Below are 12,467 nucleotides of genomic sequence, written 5' to 3' on the forward strand. Positions count from 1 at the left end.
GTCAAAGGGAATGCTGTGTCAAAAGTCAAGCTTGCATGTAAGACTGGGTCCTAAGCTGACACTAACTAGAGTTACTCCACTATATCATCTCACAGTTGGCAAATACTGACTTTTACATTATTCCTACTGTAAGTATATACATGTGGATGGTAAAACAAGGGTATGATTCTTTCAGTAATGAACAAAGTGGTTTTGTTTATTCATTTTTTTAGAGGAACAACAGGTTGTATAACTTGTAATGTAAACTAATGGTTGGACTATTCAATATCTATATGGGTTCAGTGGCTTTAATTCATCCTAAAGTTTCCCTTGTTTCTTAAAAGAAACTGAAAACAAAACAGAAAAGAATAGTACAACACTAAGTCTTTCTATAGGATGCATCTCAGTGCAAACAATGTATGTGAAAGATCTGTCTGGGAAAGGAATATTCTGGGAAAAAAACTGATATCAGACCTTGAAAAAACACTTTGGTGTTCAACACCCCAAATTGATATGATAAACATACTAACTTGGTATGCTGTCAAAGAGGTGCTTGAGTGGCTTTCCTTTCTGGAAGAAGTAAGGTTTTGGATGAGTTATTGTATTTTAAACAGTAGCACAATTCTTGATGTGCGACAGATCAATGTCGTCTAATTAAACTCACATATTCTAACTTCTGATTTATTCAAACTAATGCCCATTAAAATATATGAGAATGAGAAGAATTATTAATTCAGTTTTGACAATTCCAATAGAATTACGTTTATAAGGGCCATGACACAAGTTACATTTAGGACATGATTAAGATGTTTATTGTGTCCTAAATAGTAACCTGGCTACATGTTAAAGCCAATTTATGGAGTGATAATAAAGCAGAGGTGCCATAAAGATATTCTGTGTATAATGTGTACTATCTTTGTGACTTATTTGTATTATGTCTTAAATTGAACATGCAGCATGTCAGGCCTGACCCATGAGAGATCCTGATACTCAGCTAAGTGCAGAGATCTGGCATCAGGCAGTCCCAGCGTCTGGGACACAGCCATTCCATATCTGATCAGTGAGATTGTGCTGGGGGCAGCACCGGGTCCTGGATCTGGCACTCCTGCCAGGTCCCTGGGGGTGTATGGGGGTGGTGTCATGAGCCTGACATCAGGGAGTGTCTCCCTGATTTTGGGCTCACTTCACCTTGGATTCTTAAAAACCAGGTGTTCAGCTGTGAGCCCCAGCTGCATGCTCAGATTTTAAGTTCCCAGGGCACCCAGGGAAGTGGCTTCCAACTCCCCAGCTATGCATGCCCCTCACACTGTGGGTCCCAGCATGTGAGGGGCTTTAAGGAGCACAACTGCAGCCAGAATTTCTCAGGTGCTCAGATCCAGACAACAGGGAGAGGCTCTCTGGTCTTTGGCTTCTGGCACCCAGGGTGCTTTAAAAAGTGTGCTGAAGCAGCTCTAGCTGGGCTGCTCAGGTGCAGGGATCAGAAGGTGTTTATATACATGCTTGGGAAGGGGGGGGAGGGGAAGGAGGGACGGACTGAGGCACTCTAATTAAAGCACCTGAAGCATCTCATATATCAGCACCCCTCGCTTAAAAATAGCGGCAGGGTTGCTTTAACTAAAGATTGTTTGACAAGCTTTAGTTAAAGCACCCCCACTGCCATTTTCCAGTGCGGGGACGCTGATACACGAGACACTGGAGTCTACTGGAACGCAGCAATTACTAAACTCCAGCTGACCTGATTAATCAAGTCTGCTCTGATGTGCCATAATTACAGAGCTTTGGAGCATCCTCACTGCTTGTGTATAGGCACCCAGAGTGTTTCAAGTCCTTAGCAAGGGAAGCCCTTCATCTCCCCCACTCCTTCTGCTGGGAGTCTCTGATCATTTCATGTCTGGCAGCCCAGCCACAGAACTGCTCACACAGGGTTTTGACAATCAGCTGACTGTCTGACAATCAGCTGGACAGCCTTAGTCTCCAACTGGACCCAGGATTGCCTGAGCTGGGGCTGACAATCAGCTGATTGTCAACTAACTGCACTGGGGAGTCAAACCAGCTCCAGTGCGATTGAAGCAGAGGATTGTTGGCTTCAGCCACAAAACAAGCAGATTTACAATTCAGCCCCAGACCACCCCAGAGGCAATTTGAGTCCCAGGTGCAGCCCTGGGGGCTGAAGCTGACAATCAGATGACTGCTGGCCCCAGCTGGACCTGCGGACACTTCTTTTCCAAGTTATGGGTGCAGGGGGAGCTCAAGATTATGATCCTGGGCTCCCCCTGCACTGGCAAGTGGTAACAGCATGATTTGGACCTGATCCCAACAATTACAACTCCTTCCATGCACTCCTGGCAGATTTTATTACACCAGTGGTGCTCGCAGTTTTGGCCCCATGAGCCAGATGAATGGATCAGTGGTGATCTGCAGGGTGGACTGGGTCCTGTGGCACCCCCAGGTGCCAGGATCAGGGCCGAGGGTCCTGTGCTGCCTCCACCCAGCTGGAGCCTGATCCCAGCCAGGTGGGGGCAGCTTGGATCCTCAAGCTTGATCCCAGTTGGGTGGAGGCAGCACAGGACTCTGTTCTGTGCTTGCATGGAGGTAGCATGGGACTCTGTACTGTCCCTGCTCAGCTGGGATTAGGCTCCAAGGGTCCTGCACTATTTATACCTGGCCTGAATTGGAGTCGAGGGGCCTGGCGCTGCCTCCAACTGGCCTGTCATTCATGGGGAGTGTCACAGACTGGATAATATGGTGCCAGGGATTGGATCTGGCCTGTGGGCTTGGGGTTGAGCACCCTTGCATTACACCATTAAATGAACATGTGCCAGGGTCCTAAATTCAACCAGTCAGGATATTGAGATAGGTGCATAAGTTAAATCCTGCTTCCACTGAAGTCAATGGCAAAAGTTCCATGGACTCCAATGATGTAGGATCAGCTCCTTGGAGAAAGTTTCCATTAGTGGACATTTAGGATATTATAAACACGTATCACATATGTGCTGGATAAATGACACATTCTCCGGATGTTTGTTCAGTGCTTCCTAAATTGTTTGCCTAACAGAAAAAAATTGGGTCTTATTGAATACTCTGATAGCCCACATTTATGCTGGTTGAACTCCCCTTAAATATTTCATCCTCCAGCTCACCAAGTATCCATCTAGGAGTTCTTCACAGAAAGATAAAAACAATTTTCATGCACTGGTTCAAACAAATTTGAATATTTTAAAATAGCTCTTGGCTTAAAATATGCTGATTGACCACTATTTTAAAAAAAGATTATATTTTACATGACAGCAGGCAACTTGAATCATTTATAAGCACAAGGGACGGTTTAAACTTTGTGATTTACTAGTTATGCATGGCAACACAGGTATATTGCAGAAACACACAGGATTTATTTTGAACAGCTTTTATATAAAGAACCTAAGGGCTCCTTTATACCTGTAGGTAAAGGCACGAAGGGCTCTAATGCGTGATCTACACAATCGCACCCCCTGCTATGCCATATGTGAGGCATGATTGTGGGATCGTGTATTAGATCCCATTGCATTTTATTGCCTGTGCCCAGAGAGCCAGCTCCCAAGCTCCGCCACAGGCAAGAAGCAAGCTCCTGTGGCTGGGAGCTCCTTAAGCTGTGAGGCTGCCAGCCACAGGGGTGCCCCATGTACCTCCAAGGCTGAAGACTGTGGCATCCCTGAAGATCTCCGAGCTGGGTCCTGGCACCAGGAGGTGCACTGTCAGGACCCAGTGTTTGCAGCTGCTGGGGCTGAGAGTCCTGTCAGCTGTGAACCTCCCTGCTCTAGCTGGGCATGGTGCATCCCTGTGGCTGGGAGCCGATGGGACTCCCAACCACAGAGGAGACTCTGCTAGACATGCAAATTAAAGCTCAATAGTAATCACCTATAAAGTTAGTACACATTTTCAAGGTCTAAATTCACAGCTGGTTGGAACTTTTTATAGCGTGATAGGTATTTTGCACATGTAGCTGGTCTTAAAGTACCTGCACAATTAACCAGTTAATTCCATGATATTTGTAATGTGGAGAGGGGGCCTAAAACACATTTTGGCTTGAGTCAGCATCATGTGCACCTGTTTTACCTGATTGCAACTTGATTGATTTGAATGACTTAAATGGAGTGGAGTTTTATACACACCTGTATAAAACTGAGTCAGTGCTGCAGTGTTATTAGGCCTAGGGTGCATACTTAAGTGGTTCTGAAGTATGAATTTTCAGATTGAATAAAAAAAAACAGCTGGGCCACTAGCTGCCTAAGTAGGTACCTGTGGCCTATAGAATAGCCACCAGACTCCTAGTTTCATTAGCTATCAAAAATTTACTTTAATCCAAAAAGGCATTTTTTCTGAGATATGCACAGGTAATTGAATTTCCCCCCTTCACCCAGATGCCAGTTTCCCAGCTGATGAAAACACAAAATAATGTTAGTAGGAAAACAGTACTGATTTGCAACTATAACCAGACATAAATAGCTTGAGGAATCAAACAAAAACATTAAATCCCCTTTGAGTGCTTTTGACAGAATGGTGTATGCAAATTATATATATATATTGCTAATTTTTTACACTGATAATCATAGGCAAAATCTTGCTCTCAGTTACACTTGTTTAAATTCTGAGTAACCTCAATAAAGGGGCATTAGAGCTATGGGATCTACTCTGGATTTACATTAGGGAACAGAACAGGGTTTCATCTCTTGTTACAGTAAGTGGTTTTATACATCAACTTTCATATGTGTGATAATGTATTTCTGTTTAATTTCAATTCATTGACTCTCTGGGAGTAGTGTTATACAGTAAAGAGGTAACAATATTCAGTGAATAAAGCATATATGAAGAAAAGCAGAAATGGAAATGGATATTTTTCCTCACATAATACCTACATACTTAAAATCTTGAACACCTTTTTCCCTCTCTGATTTCTATAATGTTAGTGACTAAAGGTCTGATCCAAGTCCTGTTAAAGTCAGTGGAAATGCTATCATTGACTTCAATGAAGGCTGAACTTGGCCCTAAAACATGTATTATTATTAACATTCAGAAAATTACAACATAAGCAAAAGGAAAAAAAAGGAAACTTGAAAATGAAACATATGCTTATAGATTCAGTACAACACCAAACTGAAGCAGAAGTTGCTAATATGGTTTTAGTGCGTTGTGAAAGTGCCAGCTGGATGGATGATAATTTTTCTACCCCTGCAGGGCATCAAAGCTTTTATAAAATCATTCTTTTCACACATATTAACACTTAGCTTATTAAAACAGATGATACTTTTTTTTTTGTAAAACTGCCTAGGAGTGTCTAGAAATATAAAGTCTGAGAGATAAGTCTCATTTTGACCACCCAACCTAACAAACAACAAACACTGACATGACATCTCATGGCTGAGAGTCTATGTTAGGGGACCTTCTGCAATTGCCACAACTGAAGTGTCACTGTAAAGGCTGTGAATTGCTGTTATGAAAACATTTGCTGTAACTTGCGTAATTAAATGAAACTGCCAGAAAAGCTTTCTAAAATGCATAGTAGATGGTACACAAATAAATACATTTCAGAGCAAACACCATGCTTCAGAATCAGTATTGTAATGGATTGTGATAAACTGGATCAAAGGCAGAATTACTTCCTCTGTTAAGACAGCTATATAATTACAAGTAACTGACATCATCCTTATGTAAAACAATAGCTTTCTTGATTTAAGCTTCACATTTTAACAAAAGAATCAGGATTGTATTTCCGTTTTTGTGTGAGTGGTGTTTTAAATACCTATAAGACAGGATCAGAGCTTCTAATTCAGGCCACATAAAGGCGTTCCAACTGTGAGACTAGCTGCCCTTCTGGTAGAAACTGAGCAGACAAGCATTCATTCAGTTTCTCCTTGGAACATACTTTTTCCTTCAGGAGAAAGTTCTTCCAGGTGTCAACCTGGAGGATCTCCTCTGAGAGAGAAACTCTTTTGCAAGAATGAATACCTGGACATTCCCATTTTGGTCTGGTCTGGAAAGGGACCAGAGCAGTGGGGCAAAGCCCTCTGCCTGCTCCCAAGACCAGGATCCCTGGTCTGAAGAGCAGGCAGAGGGCTTTGCCCCACTGTTCCCAGTGAACATGAAGAGAGCAGAGGAGCAGCCAGCATGTGCTCCCCACCTGCTGCTAGGAATGGCAGTGGGGACAGCTTCCCTGTCCCCGCAGGCTTTGAAATTGCCACCCACGTCACCCAGATAGGTGAGATTTAAAGCCTGCAGGGTCGGAAACTGAGGCTGAGGAAGCTCTCCTGGGCCTGGTTCCCATTCCTATGGGCTTTAAAAGCTGTGTGTGTTGCCCAGCTGGGAAGCCCATGTGGCAATTTAAAAACTGTGATTCAGGAACTGGGTTGGGGAGGCCCCCCTTGGCCCTGCTTTCCTGCACTTCTGGCTTAAAACACCCTGTGTGCAGTTCATCTGGGCAGCACATGCAGCAATTTAAAAGCTGGGGGCTTGCCTATTGACAGCCGGTTCCCTTCCCAGGCAGGGGGGAGGACAGGTTTTCAAGTAATAGGCTCCTTTAAAGGCAGGGATGGCCTGTGAAGCAGCCCTCTAGTGCCGCTGGCTGAAGAACTTGCCTGCGTAGCTCTCCAGTCAGAGGACTGGAACACATGTAGGCTCCCAGTCCTGGACTATTTTTCTACTGGTAAGAATTTCAGAGAAATGATCGGCTATTTGTGGCCTCAGACACAGACGATACAGAAAGTCATTATGTTTCAAGTAATGGTCAAAGCTTGAAGCAGTGGAGATATCCAGAGACAGTACTGCGGCAGGCCTTGTGTAAGGAGAGATGTTGAGGAGGAAGATGTGGTCACTTTAAACCAAAATAGAGGGAGAACATTACAAGACAAGGAAGATTTGGGTGAGAGGACAGGCAATAATCTCAGTACAGGCAGATGCAAGGGTGAATGGGGGAATTAGAAGGAAAATTTGGGCAGGGCTGGGGTCTGTGGCAGAATTTTAAAGATGAGGATGAAAAGCCCACTTGAAAGCTGAGGTCAATAGGCTGAAGTTGTGAACATTACTGACTCAATAAGTACTTGACTAATTTTAAACCCCTGCAGTTGAAATTCTTAGACTAAATCTACCATAAAGTAAATTCCAGAAGTCACTTATCTAAAGCCATTGTAAGAAAATTGGATACCTTTAACATAGCTGACTTTCTTACTTAGTTTGAATGAAGAATAAGCCATGAGAACTGTTATTTAGGGAAATAAAAACAGTTTCTTGATGCATTAAGAAAATCCATTGCAATACAATTCTGTCTGTGGCACATCAAAATCAAAAGGTAAAATAAAGCTGCATTACATATAATGGGAAAATGATAAAATAACTTTTTAAAATTGTAACCTTAGAACATTTGATCTACTCATTCTAACATTCCAGCATTTATCGCTCTCATGCAGGAAATGCTTAAAATTAAGATGAGCCTTAGTAGCTGAACAAAATAAAATAAAAAACAAAACAAAAAATGAGCAAGAGACAGAAGCATTCTGGCCTGTGTGCTGAATGCCATCAAAATGCAACTTATCCCTTCCAAATGTAAATATGATGCCAGCATGCCTTGCAAGGGTAGTTACTTACATCAAATAACTTTTCTATATACATTTCCTCATTGACCTTTTCTCGAAGTATATCTTGGTTTTGCCGAACAAACATGATGTAGGTATCTGCTAGATCCATTCCTGGTTTCTGTGGTGGGGAGGGGGGAAAAAAAACCATAAAAAGACTGTGTGACTTGCAGGCAAGGAGATTAAAAAAAAAAAATCACAGTTGTGATTAAGAGTTTCCTATTAGAACTGAAAAATGATAACAAGTTATTTGCTTTAATTGAAAGCTGTTGTGAACCTTGGATTAGAGGCCTATATATAGCAGGAGTCAACATGAAGAATTCTTGGTATTGTAATTTCTTGAAGATTTTGAGCTACTTGTACAGCCACATATTTCGGGTGGAACTATGGCCCCACTCATGTCCATAGCAAAGCTTACATAGACATTAATGGGGCCCAGATTTTATTGCTACTGATTCTATGTTCTCTTAATATAATTTTTCATGTTCTGAAATACTGAGGCAATAGCACTTAGAAAGCAATTAACAATGAGAAAATATGTTATATTCTCTTGATGCATGAACACAGCAGGAACAACATACGATATATTTTAAATAATTCATGTTTGTGTATCTATGAAAGCTCACAATGTTTTTATGTAAACACATTTTACATGTCTAATGCTTATACATGGAAATAGAAATAGTTCTATTTCTATACACACACACACACTTTTTTTCTGATCACCTATTTATATACATATATACTTTTTTGAATATAGATATCTAATCTCTCTCTCTCTACATACATATATATATATATGTATGTATGTACATACATACATATATATATATATGTATGTAGAGAGAGATTATGAATATAGATATCTAATCTCTCTCTCTCTCTACATATATATATGAGAGAGATTAGATACCTATATTCTATAGATATCTATATATATCTATATATATGTAGAGAGAGAAAGAGAGAGAGAGAGAGAATACATATATCTATATCTAATCTATGTATAAGTATAGTATATTTATAGGTATAGATATAGATATAAATATATATTCCAGAGTATATCCCGAATACAGGGAGCAAGCAGGCTATGCAGTCCCATCATAGATGTTATTCCAAACTGGCTGGAATGGTGGTGCTTATCGCTGTCTATGTGGTCCATGGTTCTACTGGAGTCTTTCTCAGATAGTCTCTAAGGCCATTATTCATATTAACTTATTTAAAACTTATAAGAAGCCTTCTTCAAGGTGGAATAAAACAAGAGCTTAAGATTTATGGATAGCCTTCTTCAAGGGTTTCAGGCTTGGGTAGATTTAATTCCAAAAATCTATTATGCCTGAAAATAATATTTTGACAATCTTCAGAGTTTGCAAATGAAGGATACCATTTTATGGCAACCTAGATCAGGTGATAGTACTGAATGTTTCGTAACAACACTTACTTCATAACTGGCTTGACTACAAACTGTTTCTAAAGGCTTGGCTAAGCTGTGTCTGTTGCAGACCCTCAATTGTGGGAGAGGATGGTGGCTGTATCCCACATCTGCAGTCTCAGACATCTATTAAGGCAGCATAAAGGTTGCTCTAATTTATACTTACTCATTACAGCTTCCTGGGAACTGTTATAGTGATCAGGGATTGCCTGAGCAGCACGAGGCATCACTGCGTATGTCAGAAACTATTCTTCAGTCAAATATTTATTGTATTTTATAAAATTATATTTAAACATATGACAAGACATACGTGTATCAATACCTACCTTATTGCCCTATAACTGTATACAATTGTGTTCTTTTTCCTCGTTCTCATGAACTATCATGAGAAAAGGGGCAGGGATAATTGAGTTGGAATATAAAAGTGGTAGGGCTCTAATGCAGAGCCCTTCTGTTAGCTTCAGAAACTTCATCTAAGATTTCAGAATGTCCACCCTGTGTGAAATTTTGAGGGGTTTTTTGTTTTACTGGGGCATGAAAGGAATGGTATAAATTTCTAAGGATGAAGATTTTAACTGATTTTTAATGCTATCATTATGTGCAGATGTCATTAAGAACAGACAATATTTAGTAACTTACAAAGTCATATTCAAAATGAGGAACAGTTGAGAAGCCTGCTTCTTTCTGTTTTTACCGTTCTTGTATATTTTTTTAAAAAGTTCTGTCTTGGACATTTATTTCAATGACCTCTCACTTCAGCTTAGGAACAAAAACATTCCCACAGAATTTTAATACCTATCATTTCTGTGATGCATGGACAATTTTTCCTTCAGGAACTTAAATAAAGAAATATTTGCCTCAAAAACAGTCAAAACTAGAAAAATAACATTTCCCATTAGCATCAACTCTTCATTTTTCTTTGAGATGTTTACCTAGTCTTGAAGCTGTGACATATGGGAATTTCACACCTAGTGAATATATTTTCATGTAGCTTGTGGCACGAGACTATAATCATTAAAAGAATATACACAAGTAAGAGTAACTGCAACAGCTGGTGACATTTACCAATTAGAATTACAGTTCTTTAAAACACTTCATTCTTTTTTAATGTGCGCGAGATAATTATCTCTGAAATTACTTGGGAAAAAAACTGTAATTTTCCTTTTAAAGTTTCTACTTATAGTACAAATGTGTCTGGAAAAGGACAGTATCACTGTTCTTATGTTCTTTTTTGGTAAAGTTCTCTAGTTCAAAGACTACTGAAGACTTATTCACAAACTCACCAAAAGCTATTACAAAATTTCCCCTTATTACACTTCATTTGGGATAGATATTTTTTAAAACTTTCAATAAACAAACAGTAAAATGTCATCATCTTTCTAAACTAAGGATATTCTTCCACTTGTTGGCTGTTAAATGAGTAAGAGAGAAAAAGCTGTTATAAGCAATAAAACACATCACTGACAGAATGACTGAAGTTAGAAATTATTCTAGCGTTGTTGATTTTTTAAAATTTCAGAGAAAACATTAAGTACTGAAATATAAATATCCAGAATTCTATAAAAAGACTGACTTGCATTAAGTGATTAAGTGTGCCTTAAATGACAAATAAATCAATACTGAGTTATACTTGAGGTAATTATATCATGGTATAGAACAGTGGAATTTTCTTTAGACTATTATTAATATAGAATAGGTTTTAAACGGGGGCAAGTATGTCATGTATTTTAAACCGGAAGTATCAAATTCTGCTCCCTAATCCCTGCATGCAACTCCTATTGAAGTCATTGGAAGGCAGTTACTTGGATGTAACTGAGAGCAGAATAAGTGTAAAGGTTTTCTAACTGGCTGAAATCTTACAGTAAAGAAATAACTACAGTTTATGAAGGATGAAAGTTACTGTAGTGGTTTGTTTAATTCAGAGCAGTAGACAAGAGTTTTGTTTATCTGAGAATGAAAGAGTAAGACACAAAGAGATTAATGGAAAAACTGAAAGCACAAAGACATCAAATAAATACCAGGAAATGAAGTGTTTTTAATAGGGTTACTCTGCCGCTGGTTACACAAGTAACTGAATACACTGGCAAGTGAATGAGTTTAAACAAGGGTGTAAGCTTCAGCAGATTCTTTCTAGGGTTAATCACTAGTTAACCTGGCAAGATGAACATGCTGTTTAAAAAAAAGAGAGAAAAAATTCCTTGTTAATTATATACTGCAAGTGCTCTTACTTCCTGCTGCTGCACCTAATCCCACAGGTGCAGGTCTTCTCTTTTACTATTCACTGGTAGGTGGGTCCAGCTCTGCAGTCATTTTTCATAGCAACAGATTTAGATACAGAAGCTGCTGCTTAACCTTTCACTAGAGGTTAATAATACAACAGGAAAACACTGTCATGGGGCCTATTTAATAAGGAGACAAAATCTTAAATACACTATTCCAGTTTCAAAGATGATTCAGAAGCTACATTATAATTGACTTAATTTGAAATCACATGTCTTTTCCCCTGGAAAATGCTGGCCTGCAGCAGCCAATCAAAAGTAATGCCATATTGTCTTGATTTCTGAGAATTAAAGGGTTTTGCAGTTGAAAGGCCTGCAACCAGTGCTACTACTTACCATTGCTACTATTATTATTAATGTTTCCCTATGGGGGAGATACAGCTTGGTTCCTATGTGCTGCTTTACAAAGCATAAGCTTGTCCCAAGCTGAGTAGAAAACACACACATTTGTGTAAATACTTGAGTTACATTTATCCTCATTTTAGCACTGAGAAGAGAATGCTATTCACACATTGTATTAAACTGACTCATTTTCTGGTATTGAGAAAAAATCTAGTTCTATAAAGGTTAATGCACCTGTAAAGCATTCATTCTTCAAGAGCTTAAAATGGGCCTTATAAACTACTAACTAAAGCACTAGGGTGGCAATTAGCTAGAGTGATGAGTTGAAGGAAGCTACATGGGAGCATCTACTTAAAGCACCATCACCACAATGAAAGGAAGTTCGGTGGTTTTGCTCACTCAGAAAGAAATCATTTGTCTGGATACTGCTAACTATCTCTCCGAGAGGTAACTCATGACCGATGCTCATGACTGGCTGGCTTTGAAAAAGACAGGGTGGCACAAATGACAATAATTCAGAAATATGGGTTAGATACCTTTGAAACCCCTTTTTCCTTACCTCTACCTTTTATCACACTTCAGACAGCACAAGTAAGGCAAAACAACACATTATTTGTACATTCAATTTGTTTGCAGGATGTTAGTGTGAGCTGAACATGACCATGAGGAAGTTGTTTGGATGGAAAGAAAACCAGAGGAAAAGATTTCTTGACCCTTTCCACATCCTCTTTGAGAGCAAGAGTAGCTTTGGCACAGATTAAAGGGGAACATAGTGAAAGGTGTCAGGCAAACCTTAGGCCCTAGTCCTGCAAATACTTTTGCAAATAATTTTCT

General features: G+C 39.6%; 1 protein-coding gene across 16 annotated transcripts in view; it reads right to left on the reverse strand.

Moving 5' to 3' along the window:
- Positions 1 to 12,467, reverse strand: part of CADPS2 (calcium dependent secretion activator 2) — a 275,391-nt gene that overhangs the window by 18,854 nt on the left and 244,070 nt on the right. For all 16 annotated transcript variants that reach the window (XM_025216937.1, XM_025216935.1, XM_025216931.1 and 13 more), the window contains one exon: positions 7,594 to 7,701. In XM_025216937.1, the coding sequence (XP_025072722.1) occupies positions 7,594 to 7,701 (108 nt within the window). The remainder of the gene's footprint in view (positions 1 to 7,593; positions 7,702 to 12,467) is intronic.

This window comes from Alligator sinensis, unplaced genomic scaffold (genome assembly GCF_000455745.1).
Source record: "Alligator sinensis unplaced genomic scaffold, ASM45574v1 scaffold908_1, whole genome shotgun sequence".
NCBI lineage: Eukaryota > Metazoa > Chordata > Crocodylia > Alligatoridae > Alligator > Alligator sinensis.